Source organism: Sinohyriopsis cumingii, chromosome 12 (assembly GCF_028554795.1).
Source record: "Sinohyriopsis cumingii isolate HCF-2022 chromosome 12, ASM2855479v2, whole genome shotgun sequence".
NCBI classification, from domain to species: domain Eukaryota; kingdom Metazoa; phylum Mollusca; class Bivalvia; order Unionida; family Unionidae; genus Sinohyriopsis; species Sinohyriopsis cumingii.
The window spans coordinates 128459390-128477455 of record NC_142972.1 but is presented as its reverse complement, the minus strand read 5'-3'; the positions used below and the strand labels follow the sequence as shown (position 1 = coordinate 128477455).

Sequence of the window (18066 nt, the reverse complement as noted above, 5' to 3'; positions counted from 1 at the left end):
AGCTATTAAGTATAGTACAAAGCTATTAAGTATTGTACAAAGCTATTAAGTATTGTACAAAGCTATTAAGTATTGTACTAACTTTCAATGAGAAGTCATGATCTGTGAGGTCATTCAAATATCCATGTGTGCGCATATCACCAGTGTCACTTATGCTCCGTGTAAACTTAACGTTTTTGTGAAGATGCATTCTATAATGAACTTCATTTGACTGTGAAGAATTCTGTTTTCTTTGAGAACTAGTCTGTAATTCCATTCTGTGGAAATGTCCATTCAAACCATTTGTTTCCTGAGATTTGCCCTGGGAAAGTACTGAAGTCTTTTCATCACATGTTGAACTCTGACCCTTTGATGGGGGTGCTGAGGAATCTTGCTCTGATAGTGAACCAGATTTTGAGGTAGACAGTTCTTTGATTTTTAGTCTATTTGGTACAGAAGATAGTTTGAAATATGGCACTTCACTGTAAAAGTTTTCATCTATGTCATCTGTAAAGATGACACTTGGATCATCTCCTAAGTCTGGACTGTTAGAAGGTACTGAATCTTCCGATGTGCTGTCACTGTCAGTTGTTTGAGCTGAAAGGAATAGATAGTGAAAAACAGTAAAGTACTCTATTTTCAAAGCCATAATAGGTATTGCTCTTTTCACATTTGACATTTCTCATAAACAGTGCTAAAAATTCACTAAACCAAAAAAAAAACAACTAAAAAAAAACATTTCTTTTAATAATACATATCTAATTATACTACATTAGTAAGTACATCTACTAACTTGCATGTTAATCCCAAATAAAGCTGCATGTTTTAGCAAATGTAATGTTAAAATGCCATCTGCTTGCTGCCAAGGGGGGGGGGGGGGTCAGATTAGTTGTCTCCCCTTGGATAGAGGAAATTGGGACCAATCTGATCAATCACCTGTTACTACTAGAGTGGATGAGTAGTTCTTCCTGGAATTTAACTGTGGAGATGGTTTTGAAGGTTGTGTCCATATTATGACCAGGTGAGTATTCTCAGATAAATATATTATACTCTAAAACTTGGTTTCTACTTAAAACAAATTATCCGATCATAATATGTGAGGAGAATAAATAAGGAGTGAGTTACATCCCTTACCCTAGAGTTGACCCTGTTTTCAGTCTCCTAATGTACATGAAGCAGCTTTGAGCCATGTGAGATATAGGTTAGGGTTAGCACATTATTTATGAATTGAAGTGCTTTAGAGCACATGTTAGGGTTAGCACATTATTTATGAATTGAAGTGCTTTAGAGCACATGTTAGGGTTAGCACATTATTTATGAATTGATTTGCTTTAGAGCACATGTTAGGGTTAGCACATTATTTATGAATTGATTTGCTTTAGAGCACATGTTAGGGTTAGGGTTAGCACATTATTTATGAATTGATTTGCTTTAGAGCACATGTTACTACTAAGTCCTTTAGGTTGAAAGGTCTCTTGGGTAAAAGTTGAAGAATGTCACCTCAGACCTCCAGTCCATAGCTTGGATGATGATGCAGCAGTCAAAACCAATGCCAGTAATGACATCAAAAACTTAATGAAACTATATGCATAAGAAATTCAGATTGTTTTGGGTCAGTTACTTGTAGGCTACTGTATTTCTAGGTCAAGACAGCCTAAGCAGGAATATCATCATAACCAGTTTTAAGTAGTAAGAACAACTGAGATGTCCCTCTTTTGATCAACTCTCGTTTGCTTCAGATACCACTTCTGAGCCCAGATGGGGTTTTGCTGATGCTGCTGGGGTAAAGAGTTCAAAGAAGACAAAGGACTGATTACCCACAAGCAGGAGTCTGTTTTGTTTTGGCAAAGAAAGCTGGGACCATCATGAAAAAATAACCATCATAATGTAACTGCAGGAAGTGTGGGTCAACAGGCAAGGTGTGAATCTAACTGAGTCTGCCGGCTGTAACTAGAACAACTAACAAGTAAGTTTTCTGCGAGAGGCATGTCATGGAGGGTGTCTTATTCAACAACATCATGGAAAATTGAATTATAAACCAAAAGCCAATGTTTTCAGTCAAGGCAAGCCAAAATTCTCAAGGTCTGAGAGGTCTTTGTCCTGGCCTATATCATCCCTTTGATGATGTTGAAGGTGTATACAAATTTGGGAATAATAGTTCTTGATTGTGATAGGATCAAACATGTTCATCTCTGGAGCCAAAAGAGGAAATTAGCCATCTGTTATACTGGAGCTTTTAAGAGAGTGTGATGTGATCTGTTTGAACTACTGGAAACAACTCTCCATTTCTCCTCATACACTTTCAAAGCAGCAAGCCTTCTTGCCCAAGTAGTTCTGTCCACCACTTCTTCTGAGAACCATTGCTTGATATGTGCAGAGAAAACCTGCCTTCATGGTTGTTTAAGAATGCTGTGGGAAAGCACCAGCATATTCCCACGAATCTCTGCTTTCAAGTTTCAGTTTGTGATGGGAGCAATTAAGATTAAATGACACTCCATGTTCCCATCTTCTATAAGACTTTGGAGAAATGAGGGGTTAGGAGAAAGGAAAATGCATCAAGACAATTCCATTATAGGAAGAGATTATCAACTACCCAGGTTTTGGTATCTGGGACTGAAGAGACTAAAGTCATAAGCTTTGTGTTCCACCTCATCAGAAAAGTCCCATATTGGGTTCATCACACCTATTGCAAATTCAACAAGAGACAGAGGGATGAATGGGACAATCCAGTGTCCTCTGTCTGCAAGGACACAGAGCCTTTCTGTAATGTGGAAAACTTGGATGTGGATTTGTCAGCAATGAAATCACCTAAGAAAATCCCAAACCAGAAGGCAGAGGTCTTGCAACTGGGTTCCCATTCGCCTTCTGATATAAACAATGGTTGTCCAGTTGTCATTCTGAATAATGATACCCTTTGCAAACCGAGTGTCCTGCCACAACTGAAAGCCATTTGAAGGGACCTGCATCTTCAGGAGTCTAATGTGTCACTAATGCTTCTGAAGTGGCCAAAACCAGCTCACTTTATGACGGGAATGCAGGAGGTGGGTATATTGCAGCCTGACACGCTGGTGTTCCAAGTGGCTGCTTGTAACAATTTTAATGTAAATTTTTTAGAAAGAAGTGGTTCAAAATAGTTTTGAACTCCAAATAAATTTGGATGAAATCATTAGATGGGACGGGTTCACATTTGTCCTTGCCAACAAGGAAGTGAAGATGAAGAAGCAAAACAAAGGATTTCATGTCTTGATCCAAAAGATAACTCACCTGCTGCTTTTGTAGATCTCATGGACATAGATGTGGTCATAAGCGTCCATGCTTGTCATGAAGGATTTTATGTCTTGGTACAAAAGATAACTTACCTGGTGCTTTTGTAGAAGATTGCCAGGTAGATGGATGTCATTGACATGGAGGTTGTTGTTGTTCTAGGGTTTAACGCCATTTTTCAGCACAAGATAGGCTCTACATGGCGACCAGTATAACTGGTGGAGGAAGAACCCTGGAAAACCCAGGGAAGAACCACCGACTCACAAGAAGCTACTGGCAGGCTTTCCCATGTACCCATGCTAGCCGAGCCTTGGACTCGAACACACGCAGACAGAGGTGGACATGGAGGTGGGTCAGAAGTGTCCACTATTTTCATGAAGACCCAGGGAATGAGATTCAAATCAAAATGGAGTGCCCTGACCAGTACAGTGTCCCTATACTCTAAACCAAAGAATTTTTTGAAAGACCTGTAAATAGGAATACCAGATATGCATCTTGGAGATCTGGGTTGACTGTTAAGTCTCCCCCTTGAATGGTATTTTAAACTGACTTCTGCATCTCTTGTGGTGTTGCAATGATGTATGTTGTATGGTTTAGTGGCACATCATCACAATAGTGACAATATGGTGCTGATTCTAAGATTAATTATAAAAATGACGCAATAAAGAATTTGAAGAAAAAAACTTGAGGAAGAAAAATATAAGATATTAAAATTCTGTAAGTGATATACAAGATACTGGTAATGATAAACAAATATAAGATCCTTAAAATAAAGGGTCTAAATTTATTATATAAATCGTATTCCTTAAAAGCCCCCTAACACATCTCCCTCCCAATGTGATCATCCTTGCCAATGTATCACTCAGTTTAAGCTGGTATATGTGTAGAGATCCAACAGCTGGAAGGGGAGGTAATTAGTGAGAGTTTTTCCCTTTGTCTATAAGGTATATAGATGGGACTGGGAGTTCTGGATTCAAAAAGTAACATTAACATGATCAGAGAACATATCTGACAGATAAATTACCAATTCAGCCATGGATAAAGAATTCTGTAACAAATATGTTTTACTGGCTCCATCATTTGAACAAATAAATTTTTACAGTCCAAGGGGCTCATGCAATTCAGATTACATATATAATGCTCTTTACCATTAACAGTTTTTCTATTTTAAGTAATGGTAGCCATAGTTGATGATAGATTGACATCATTCATATTACTTTCAAGGGTCTTCATGCCCGGATGCTTTTGATCAAATTTGGTCAAATTCTGTTTGGTGGTTCTAGAAAAGTTGTTTCAAATTATTTCAATTTTTAGTTGGATTGTGGATCAGCACCAGTTGTACAGACTTGTTAAACCTAATTTTCTACAAGGTATTATAGATATAACTGATATTAGCTTTATTATTTGCAAAACTTATAAAACTTGCATAGAGGGGGTGAATTAGTATGAATATAACAGTACCAGTTTTACCTACAATGCCTTGCCAAAAATTATGCACAAAATGGCCAAACTCTACAGGCATTTATTTGTTAACCATCATTTGCAATATACTATAGTTCTAACTGAAACTGACATTCATTTATCTGCTCAAAATCAAGGAGTTTTCATATTGTCAAAGTCTGTACTTATATTTAATTTGGTTATGTATTTTGTTTCAGAAAACTGGAAAAGTATAGCTACTAAACCATGCTGAAATGTACTCCAGTACAAAAATTGTATTCGGTTATTTTCAAGATTTAAAGAAGTGAAAGTCAGTATGTTGGAAGGAGTCCATTTAAGTAAAGTGCAATGGTGAACTGTAGGGGTTTTTTTTGGGTGGGGGGGAATAATTTAAATTATGTAATCCCTACTTGTTGTTACTGCCTTGCTACATCTTTCCTGGCACAAGTTCCCTGTCCTAGGACAGTATTCCCTCCTCCAATTAGTAATGGGGGGATTAAAATAAAAAACTTTATCCCAGTCTGATAACTTAATGAACTTTAAACCTTCAGAAGACCTTTCTTCTTTGATTTGGACAGAGACTAAATGAATATCAAAGCAGGACAAGTAGAGGAAATATGGCAATAATAGCAGGCAAGTATTATGTTATTAAAATTAGTCATACACCACATAAAACTACATTTTAACAGTTCTAAAACAACACCTACTATTATTACATTGCTGAATTCATTAGCTATGAGGGCGGCTGATGACTCAAAACAAGGTGTCAGAGTGAACCTACCACTGTTGTCAGTAGGATATTCTACTGCAGGATGGCTTGACAACTGATTGGACACAATTGGACCTTGTGCATAAGTGCTCTATTGTGCGATACTGATTGAAGGTAGAATGAAAAGAAGGATTAAGTGAAATCCCCAGCATGCAGATCTCATGATATAAGTGAAAGGAGAATTATTATGACTGGACCAAGATGATGCAATAGCTATACCTCATAAGCTTTGATCCTAACGAAAGAAAGATCTTTCTTAATGAGAGACTGATAAGCTAGTGTGATAAAACTAATTCAAGATGGTGGCTGCTGAAAAATCAGATGTACCTTTGAGTGGGAGAGAAAGCAAATTTTTAAAGTAAATTATGTTTCTCCTACTTATTCAATCACAATGACATTAGGAAGCTTGCTACCTCACAAATCCAGACCTGCTAAAAAGGTTAAAATTATTCTTTCTGTCTATATCATACAGATCAAGGGCAGTAACTCTTGCACATTATCTAACCTTGTAGTAGCCAGGTGTTGAGAGTTTTAGATTGTGTTCATATCAGTCAAGATGCTCACATGACCTGGAAGGTTGGGAGGGCTTTACAGTAATGTGATCAGGTAAGTATTCTCTTAGAATCCTAATTTACTTAAAATTTTGCTTTCTGCTTCAAATATATTCCCCAAACACATTAATGTTTGGAAAATAGATACTAATGCTGAGCAGCCTACCTATACCTTCAAAGAGAGAAAGTTTGGATTCCCTATTCACATGATCCACAACAACTATACTTGGCTAAGAAAATGATTACTGAACTCTTCTTGCAAACTTATCAGAGGCGAATCCATTGAAATCATTGACCATGCCTGTGAGAAGACTGTGTTGGCTTTAAATTGGTCTGGTGGTCATCTTGGCAGCAGCCATTGGACCAAGCAGAATCAAAATTTGTCTACATGAAGCTAAGTGTCTGAGATAGAAACTAAAAAAATATTGATCTTGCATGCCTGCCAATGGTTTCTATGATTTCTCAGATCAAAACATGTTTGAAAGTGTGGCTCGCAGACATCACTCTAATTTCATAAGCAGCAATCCTCAAGAGGCACCTCTGATTTTTTTAGATTTCAGAGTATGCTGAGCATATAACCAACTTCAACCATGATGATAGGGCTTGAGGGGGAAATAGCCTCTTTCCAAATATTCACTGGTAGAAAAAGCTGCTTTCTTTTTCCATTACTTTTCTCTGTGTGCTTCAAGTGATACCCCCACTTCATAAGCAGGCTCATGAATTACCCTGGTGCACTTAAACAAGGGATAAGTGTAAAGTGATTTCAGAAAGTTTATTACATTAGGGGACACTGTTTACAGTGTTGTTCTCTTTACTGTAAGTACAATGAAGATATACAATTTGTCACTCAGTCATCCACCAAGTGTCTTATATTTGGAAGAGGGTATTTACAGACTGATCACAGCACCGTTAAAATATGTAAGAGAAAATAAAATATAAGCAGATCCCCAAGTCTCCCCTCTGTCCATGTCTACCACGACTGGCATAACCTTAAAAGTGATACCTGTGTCTCAAAATGAATATGCAGATGAGATGATAATAATACCTGAAACTTGCTGTGTGTGAATACCCTGTGATCCGTACTCCAGCCAGGCAGCATTGTAACCCACTATGTTGGGATGCTGTAGGTTGGCTAGGGCCTTCACTTCTCGCAAGACCTGCCATCAACAAAAATAAGAGAGATGGAGTCATAGATGGCTGCTGAAAGACAGGTAAAGAACATGCAAAATACAACTGCTACATCAAGCTGAAATCACACATTTTAAAATGCATGACTGATAGTGTTCTTGAAAACTGAGACACTGCAGGAAAAGCAAAATTTTAATTATGTTTTTTACAAGAATACTAACCCAATGACATTAGGATATATGACTGATACCTACTGAATCCAGCCCTACTAAAATGATGAAAATTTGTCTTTTCTGTCCATATCATATAAAGAAGGGCAATAACTCTTGCCCATTACCTCCCCTTGCCACCACCAGGTGTCGATAGTTTTTTAAGCTGAGAAATATACCAACAAGGATGATTAGATAGTGGGTTGGTTGGAAGGGTTTTTAAGTGATCAGGTAAGTATTCTCAGTGAAACATCATTTACTTAAAAATTTGCTTTCTTCTTCAAATACATTCCCCAATCACATTTATGTCAGGAGAATAGGTAATAGGAGGAGGGAATGCTAAGGACCCTACTATTGGGTATCCTTCTAGGAATGAAAGAATGGATTCCCTATGTGAATGATAACCAGCTCTCCTACTTAAAGCAACAAAGTAGGTCACATGAACTGTGACAGCTCTATCAGGTTAACAAGATGATTATTGAAATCTTCTTACTGTCTAAAATTCACTGACAAATCCAGGCTGTGTTGGTTTATTTGCATCTAGTGCTGTTTGGGCCAAAGCCTTGGGTCTCACCAGATTCAGATTGTGTCTTTGGAAAGCTGAATCCCCTGACATAAAACCTCAATAAAGTTGACAATCCATGCCCACCAACAATTTCTATTATGTCTCAGATTGAAACGTTTGAATGCAAAGCTCGCAGAGATCGCTCTTATTTCATGAACTAAAATTATCATGAGGTGACTGTTAACTTTTGAGATGTCAGAGTACGCTGAGCATATAACCCACTCAAGCTATGATGATCTGGTATGGGAGGTGATGCCTTTCTTTCTAACCTTCACAAGATGAACGAGTCCTTTGCACATAACATGACTGTCTCTGTGTGCTTCAAATTGTACTTGAGGGCATTGACTGGATCTTGTCCTTGTCTTGTCTACAGATGAGAGGGAGCATATGATGACTCTGACAGCTCCTGATGGTGACTAGTTCTGCCTACTATGCCTGTTTGACAGCTCCTAACAGTAACAAGTTCTGGCTACTATGCCTGTTAGACAGCTCCTGACGGTGACTAGTTCTGGCTACTATGCCTCTCTGACAGCTCCTGATGGTAACTAGTTCTTGGCTACTATGCCCCTCTGACAGCTCCTGATGGTAACTAGTTCTTGGCTACTATACCTCTCTGACAGCTTCTGACGGTGACTAGTTCTGGCTACTATGCCTCTCTGACAGCTCCTGATGGTAACTAGTTCTTGGCTACTATGCCTCTCTGACAGCTCCTGACGGTGACTAGTTCTGGCTACTATGCCTGTCTAAGTCATGAGGATCCCCAAACCATCTGATCAGAAAGCTGAGGGATTTTGGCCTATTCCAATCAAAATTGGCTAGTAGGTCTGATAGGTCTTTATCATGACCAATATCTCTTCCTGCATTATCCCTGAATGTGTCAGATATCATGGATAGACTTTAAAGGTAACTGGTGCCCACTTTCCCATCAAAGAGCCAAAGAAAAGTTTGCTGGTTCAGGGATTGAGGAATTCAGAGAAACTATGCTGTTAACTGAACATCAGTCCTCCACAATCTAAGGTCTAAATTCTTTCTCTTGCAAGGCTGTTCTGACAAGAGCCATGAAAAAGACAATGAACCAGACAGGGTTGTAACACCTGCAACCATGGCAGTTTAAAGAGATTTGGTTTGGCTGTAATATTCCTTAGTATGTCTATCACTAGACTTTGTAGATCACTGACCCAAGACTTGTCCCATTGGACAGGGCCTATTAGAATTATCATGCAATTCTGATTATAGGTCTTAAAAATGTAACAAGCAATTTATTTCTCTACAATACAAAGTGAAAATTCAGAGAAACTTAACCGCCTGACAAATTGTCTCCATGAAGACATAATGGTCATCTGACACTAAGACACTGACCAACTGACAGATTGTCTCCATGAAGACTTAGTGGTACTCTGACACTATGATGGAGACCAATGGACCAATTGTCTACATAAAGACTTGATGGCTCTCTGACACTATGACAGAGACAAACTTACAGATTGTTTCCATAAAGACTTGATGGTCCTCTGACACTATAACACTAACCAACTGACAGATTGTCTCAATTAAGACGTAATGGTCCTCTAACACTATGACACAGACCAATTGACACTGTCTCCATGAAGATTTAACTGTCCTCTGACACTATGATGCAGACCAATTGATCGAGTGTCACCATGAAAACTTAATGGTCCTCTGACACTATGACACAGTCCAACTGACATTATCTCCATGAAAACTTAATTGTCCTCTGACACTATGACACAGACCAACTGACATTATCTCCATGAAGACCTAATGGTACTCTGACACAGACCAATTGACATCATCTCCGTAAAGACTTAATGGTCCTCTGACACTAAGGCACAGACTATTATGACAAATTGTCTCCAGCTGATTGCAATACATTAAAAGTGCTGACATCACAGTAACATCCATTCAGCAACTCGCCAAACAGACCATGATGCAAAATCTCACCAACAACACACTTGTCAATGCAGAACTTTGTCAAATGACAAACTAGCTTAATGTTTATTGCTGATTATACAGTAGGAACAGTATTTTCCCAATGGCTGCTTAAAGCACAAAAAGCACATCTTTACATGAGGTTTATTTGCATAATTTTTGCCATAGAACTTACTACCTGACAAGTTACACCAACATCACGTATATGCAGATCCAATACATGAACAGATAAATGTTATCATTTAATCTTTAACCAGTTCATGTGTGATTGTTACATTTTCTTTGTAGGTGTCTTATGTTTATATGTCAATCTTCATCCCTCTTAATTACAAATAAATCTCATACTCATCTTCTTCTCTTCTCTTATCTTAATTGCTTCAATGATATCACTGATATTACTTTTGAAAACAGTTGTACTTTAATCTTGAATTAATCCAATGGATTAGGAATATTATCAATGTTATTCTTGCTTTTTTTATTTTTCTTAACTGGATACTGATCAATACAATTACAATATTTGTATGAATGCTGAATTTGTTGCAATAACTGTTTTGTTTTTGAATTTAAACAATTTGCATTTTTCTTTAAAAAATTTGACATAACTAGCCAATTTTTGATGTAGAGTAAAGTTGGCACGGTTTTTGTTCAACATGGTGTTATACTTCTTTTGGTGACCTGTCAAGATGATGAGCTGGCTGTTTGATGACATGTTACATTAGTGTGTCCATTGTTTAATAGCATATCAGCACAACAATGGCCATATTTTGTTAAATAATGGTCAAGTTATAAAAATATAAATATACAGTATCACAAACAAATATTTGGAAGATAAACCCTTTGAAATAAATATAAACATCAAGTACTGCATAAGAAAAGGTAAAGATGTTAAAATTCTTTAAAAGTGTGTGGTCAGACTAATTTCTTTTTAACTCACACATTGCAGACAACTCCCATTTTTGTCCATTTTAAAGTGGAACTCCGCTTTTCTCCTGACTTGAATCCGATTTTTCTTTACATACTCTATTTTTTATATCATCTCCTATCCAGTTTTTAAAAAAACGGTCTGTCCGGTCACATTCTGCAATGACCTTTGTAAATTAGTAGTTCCATTATCTGTGTATAGTTGAGGTACTTGGGTGTTTAATTTACAGATTTGTTATGAAAATAGAGAAGTATAATATATTTGCTGCAAAAATTGACAAATTATTGTGACTTAATTATGATGTGAACATTGACATGCACACAAAGTATCTTTGGTATTGGAGAACAAAATTCATGTGACAATAAATATTGTGAAAAATACTGAAGTCAAGTTGAACATTTCTGGTAGGTTTATTAGTTTTTCAAATGATTATTTTGGTTTATTTTATGACAAGTTGTACCAGGAGCAGATTTTTATGAGTGTAAAATGTGCTTTTGGATGGGGGGCTCTGGACACCTGGATTGGAGGTGCTGCCCCTCAAGACCCTATTGGGGGAGGACCCCACACACACACACACAATTGTTTCAGCATTTTTTTTATGGAAGACCACAATCATGTCTGTAAAATACACATAATTTTATTTTTTCTCACTTTTCTATCAAATTTTATTTTCAGAGCAGGATTCAGTAGCATTCCTGAACTACAAGATGGCTACATACTCGTACAAGCAAAATGCTTACATTTAAAATGAATTAAAAAACATATTGATGTATAAGGCTTCAGTAATTTAAGAGTGTTAATTTAGCTATGAAGCTTTTGTTATTTGTATCCCCTTACAATGAATACACAAAATTCTTCAATATTGTATGATTTATATCAAAAGTTTGTATTCCTGAATACTACATAATATCGAAAGTATGTTACAATTTATTTAGGGCTTCATCAAGGATTCAGTAAATGTGGGCACTAACATTATTGGGAATCTTATTGATAGATCCATCCATGTGCCTAACATTACCATTACTCCGGCAATACAGTTGGCTATACTATTCATGTATGCCTAATACCCATACCAGCTGTTTTTGTTTTCAAATGCCATTCATACCTATTTGATGACTACATCCAGTGGATATGGCTAGCCACTTACTCATGGCTTACCCTCTTGGATGGTACCGTGATGGTCTTAGAGACCATGGCCATGCCTCGTCTATTCCTCTGAAAATGCATAGTGATCTTGATCCTGACCAGAACAACCATCACACTGAGTGTGGAGATAAACCCAATGATAGGTCATGATCAGATCCCACTAGATTCAGTATTGCTTTAACTTGGCAATAAAAGTTATGGGTGTTGCTGAATTCAGAATGTTCGCCACCCCCTCTTGACAAAGAAGAAGCCAGCCCTTCCTTCTGTCTTCCCATTTGTTGGGAAAAATCTAGGAATTTACCAAGAGTCTATCAGCCAAGACCAGTGACACAGACAATTCCAAAGCCTTTCTTTCTTTTTTCTGACAGTCAACTTCCATTGTTCTTTGCAATCTTGCTGGTATAATACCCATTCTGATACCTTCATCACTCTTTGTCCCAGCATTAGACAAGAACTTATGGGCACCTGCTTCTCTAATCTGGATAAAAACATTCTTCACACTACTCTGAAGCTTTAAAGTGGCCTTGGCTTAATTGATGGACTTAGCTTCCCTGGCAACTTTTCTGGTTTGCAGACAGGGCCAGTAAAGCACATCTTGCCTTGACCTGCCTTTGGATTGCCTATGCTGTTTGATGGCAAGACAGAGAACTTGTGGAGACAGGTAGCACCAAGAACTGCCCCTCCATCTCACTTTACATCACCTCTGATTCCCCTCATTGGCAAGATGAACAGAGAAAGGAGATATGGGATTGTTTACTGCTGAACCCAAAAATAAGCTGTAATCACAATCCTATGCATGAAGACAATCTGCTAATCAGTTTCAAAGACAGCTATATCAAGGAGACAGGAGACAAATTTTCTTTTCACCATGCCTTCACTCTTCTGCCATTAACTTATGTCCTGGACTACATGCAGGCAACTATCAAGACCAGAAAAAAAAAACTTTCAGAGTTGAAACAAGCTTTGATTATCAGATGCAAGATCATGTCATTAATATGCAAAGATCTCGCTCAATATTGAACTTTATCAAGATCATAATGATTTAAGAATATATTCCAAGTATCATCAAAACCAAATCAGAAATATGTTCTCTGGAATGGTAACAAGTCAACCAGATGCAAGATCATCTCATCGGGTCTGCAGTGAACTTGCATCACCTGAAGCTTCATTATTAGCTCACCTGAGATTGGAGCCTTGTGAACTAATAATACAAAGATTGTCTGAATGGTCCGAGAAGCTAAACAGCTCATCTACATGTTAAAATAAACATGCTCACCAAATTTCAATGGTGGAGGTCAAATGGTTCCTGTATAATCATGATGATAAGGTTTCCACTGAAAATGTCTAAGTCCAAAACTGAAAAATAAATCTTAAATATACAAAAACTGCTCAAATGGTTTGAAAATATAACACGATCATCTACATATGCAAATAAATATGTTAAAAATTTCAGTGGCCTAAGTCATGTGGTTTATATTAAATAAAGTTAATAAAAATTAGGTTTACACTACAATAGTGTCAGACAAAAAAAATTCAGAAGTATGAACATTGATCAAATAGACTGAAAAATCTAATAAAATCATGCATATGTATGTAAACATGCCAACCAATCTCCAATGGCCTAACGCAAGTATGTAAACAAGCCGACCAATCTCCAATGGCCTAACTCAAGTATGTAAACAAGCCTACCAATCTCCAATGGCCTAACTCAAGTATGTAAACAAACCTACCAATCTCCAATGGCCTAACTCAAGTATGTTCACAAGCCAAACAATCTCCAATGGCCTAACTCAAGTATGTAAACATGCCTACCAATCTCCAATGGCCCAACTCAAGTATGTAAACATGCCTACCAATCTCCAATGGCCTAACTCAAGTATGTAAACATGCCTACCAATCTCCAATGGCCCAACTCAAGTATGTAAACATGCCTACCAATTTCCAATGGCTCAAGTCAAGTATGTAAACATGCCTACCAATCTCCGGTCAAGTATGTAAACATGCCTACCAATCTCCAACGGCCTAAGTCAAGTAGGTAAACATGCCTACCAATCTCCAATGGCCTAAGTCAAGTGGTGTTTGTTTGCCATGTTTAATCATTTATATGCTGGGTCCAACTCCAAAGTGCATACACTTTGATCTGTCATTATATATTCCATGCAGATCTTTGTCTATGCAGTTTGTTAGGAGTAAGTAATCAGCAGAACAAACAACAGTAACCCTGATCTGCTGGTACATTATATGACAGCTTATCAGGGTCTACATTGTTTTCAGTGGGATCCAACACAAAAGTGATTTAAGTGTTCATTTCAGGATGGACGTGAGTACAGGTGGAAGGACAGTCCCCATTCAACTAGTGCTGGAAAGTTATAAAAAGATGCTTCTAACTGCATAAAGAAATACCTTGAACCACAAGTCTGGATTTGAATGTTTGAACTTTATCTTCTTTATGGCATACAGTCTTCCATCCAGCTTATTTCTGGCCTGAAAAAAATGTGACAAATTGTTAAAGAAAAAGTATCTAAACCAACATCACACCTAAAACAAAATACCAATAAATATACTGGCAAATAAATGCATAACTTAAGTACCGCAAAATAAATTATAAAATTTATAAATGTTAAGATTCTGGGAAATCTGTATCAACTGAAAGACAACAATGAAAACTCCTTAAAACCTGATTAAATATTGTTGTAAAAAAAGAAAACTGCATTCCCTAAAAAAGTGCATTATTTCCTCGGGTGGTACCTACTCAAACAGCTTCTCTAACAAGTTCACATCAAAAAAATATTTTGGTCTCACAGGGTGGAAACTGACACACTTAACAAGAACGTGCTCCAATGTTAGCAATTTCTGGCATGGTATGCAGTCTAGTTGAGGTTCCCCATTCAGGAGGTACGCATAAATTAGGTATGTGTGTCTGATGCACAATAGCCATGATATCACCCGATCTTTTTGATTTATTTTACACAAGGAATGCCACCCTCCAAAAGTAGGTTTAATGTTCTGATGTTTTTTGGAAATTTCATTCCACCTATTCTGCCAAATATGATGAACTTGCTGACTGATACAATATTTGAAGTCAGTGTATGGAACCTTCCATTCAGAAATGGTTTGATGCAGGGCAGCTAAACTGTTTGAGTTGTCAAGTTAAAAATTCTGCACAGCTTTCAATGTGGAAATGGAATCCAAAAATGATGAAATCTGTTTTTTTTGACATTTCAACATAGTTCAAAGCTTTAAGTATAGCTGTAATTTGTGCCATAACAATGGTGGCTTTATCCAGTAAATGGCTCAAGATGGTGTCATGGGGTGTTGCAATGGCAGCTCCAACTCTGTCTCCATCTTTTGGATTGTCTGTATACAGGGATGTATGCCTACTACAGGAGGCTCTGATTTCAACGAGTTTACTCTAGGATTTTTTTAGTCTGCAATGGTAAAATATTATTTTGGAAAATTCTGATAATCAAATTGGTGATTTAGGAATTTCCGCTATTTCTAAACTTATTTTTGCTGTCTCTAACAGAAGATGATATTTTTGAGCAAAAGGTGGAATGAACTTTGGTTCCTGAACATAAAAGGTTTGGTATTTCAGCATAGTTACTATATCATATATTGGATTATATGGGCTAGAAAATAGTTTTGTATCATACTGATAAATGTTCTTTCTAAAAACATTTGTCAAATAATGTCTCAAGTGAAGGTTTTATATATCTTGTCAGAGTAGAGAACATACAGATAATTACTGCTTTCTACATTTTAAATTTTTTATAGCAGACATTGAATAATTCTGGCTCTTAGATTTGATAATTTTATGGAAATGACCACATAAAAGTTGCCAAAATGCTTAAAATTGAAGCAAGAGATGTATATATTTATCTCTTACTTGTAATGCTAAATAAATAGGTTTCTAACAGCATGGGTAACAAAACACTAACAGTATTTGTTACTTCCATATATCCATTGGCTTTCTACTCATCATGTTGTCAAGCATAAACAATTCAAGTACTGTAGCAATCAATGAATAACCCCACCTTTCACTAATGACTAAAATAATTTTTCTTTTTTAAAAAGAAAGGGTCAAGTTTATCACAAACAGCAGTCAAGTGGATTTTACTTTCTTTCAACAAATCACTCTAACGGGAAGCACATATTCCCCATATCAATAATTTTATAATGTGATTAAAATAATGGTACTGTCCAATGTTTAACTATCAGGTGACCTTGGGATAGTGTTCCCTAACCCAGTGGTCAACCTGTTATGAGGATAATTAAAAATATTAAAATTATAATAATAAAGTGAAGAAAAAAAGCAAATTACCCATGGCTTTGATCTTGACTCAAAGGTCAAATGGGGTGAGCCAGAGTATCAAAGAATGAATTGTCTTAGTGTCATCCCATGTAGAAAGAAAATCTATCGAGGGACTAAGAACAACAACAAAAAACCACAAATTTTCTTTGCGACTTTAACTCTTTGGTTGAACATAACAGTTTTACAGAACCTTGCAAAGTATGCATGTGGTCATCATTGATGTCAATGATTCACTAATTAACTGCCTCCCACCCCCACAAACAAACAAAGAAATAAGTGGCTGTTGCAAGGTTTAAAAGTTTCATTCATATCTTCAACTCTGTTAAGATCATCTTCTCTTACAGAAAAATTTGTTGCAAGTCAATGGCACACAAATCAGTGTGCCAGTCTGCACAACAAGTATGCACAAGTGTGAAACCCGTTGCAAGTCAATGGCACACAAATCAGTGTGCCAGTCTGCACAACAAGTATGCATAAGTGTGCCACTCAAGGTGCCCTTCTGGTCCCATTTTTGGTACACAACCAGAGTAGACGGGAAACAAATAAGATCTCCTTGAAATTTACGTTGTTGAATAAGTAAAAGAAATAACACATTCATGAAATTTTGTTCACAGAAGCTTGAACCAGATTATATTTATGTCATTTCTGATCTGAAATAAGAGTGGATAGGTTTTCTTCCTTAAGATGAATCCCACCAAAATGGAAAAAAAGAGTTAAGTTATAGAGGCCCAAACAATATTTGTTGTGAACCAAATTGCTTTTCTTACAATATTCAATTGATGGGAATACTGGTATATTCTCTGTTTATGATGCAGAGTTGGCATGATTAATTGGAAGTTGATGTTTTGTAAGATGCAATGATAAGTTCGCTGTTGCATTCTAAGCCTTGCAAGCGAAAAAAAACTTGAAACTGCTACTAAACATTGGGATTATATGACGACATAATAACACAGTAATAATTTGATGACTGATCATACGGACTGTAAAAACAGAGCAAATAAGAGTGAAGTCACAAGAATATGGCAATTCCAAAACTTTCTCTTGGTTGAAATAAATTCTTCTTTTTTGGTTTGCTGTTCAAACCCTTCAATTTGTTTTCTTCTTTCCAAAGAACACATATTTAATACCAAATATACTCACATATAAGTTGAATCAAACTTTAAACAAACATCCTGATCTGCTGTATCATAATGCAACTGCAGATTAGGGTCCATGTTGTTTGTTCTACTGATTACTCTTAAAAAACTGTGCAGACCAGATCTGCCAACACATTATATGACAGCAGATCTGGGTCTGTGCAGTTTGCATTTGGACTCATCTTATAAGTGAGTATATATGTTACACGAAAACTTGGTACTGCTCATTGTATTTCCATTAAGTTTGAATGGCAGGGTAATATGAGTACTGTAGATACTCACTCATAACTTGAGTCAAACAACAAAGATCTTGATCTGCCATAGCATAAAGTGCCCGTTGATCAAGGTCGGTGCATTTTGTTCTACTGATTACTGATGACATGTGATGGCAGATCTGGGTGTGTGCAGTTTGCAGTTGGACTCGTGTATACAAGGTATGTTCATTATGTGATGGCAGATCTGGGTGTGTGCAGTTTGCAGTTGGACTTGTGTATATAAGGTATGTGCATTATGTGATGGCAGATCTGGGTCTGTGCAGTTTGTAGTTGGACTCGTGTATATAAGGTATGTTCAGAACGTAATATTATTATTAGCATTGAAGTAAATTTTGTCTTTAAAAATTCAGCAGGTATTGTGACATAAACATGAAATAAAATTTCACACTATCTCAAGTAGTTTTAAGATCAAAATCTTGA

General features: G+C 36.8%; 1 protein-coding gene across 2 annotated transcripts in view; it reads right to left on the bottom strand.

Moving 5' to 3' along the window:
• LOC149787440 (eukaryotic translation initiation factor 2-alpha kinase 1-like) overlaps positions 1-18066 on the bottom strand; it is a 49424-nt gene that overhangs the window by 11260 nt on the left and 20098 nt on the right. For both annotated transcript variants that reach the window (XM_089978055.1, XM_089978056.1), the window contains exons 7-9: positions 14327-14407; positions 7049-7160; positions 83-576 (exon numbers count right to left, since the gene is read on the bottom strand). In XM_089978055.1, the coding sequence (XP_089834181.1) occupies positions 83-576; positions 7049-7160; positions 14327-14407 (687 nt within the window). The remainder of the gene's footprint in view (positions 1-82; positions 577-7048; positions 7161-14326; positions 14408-18066) is intronic.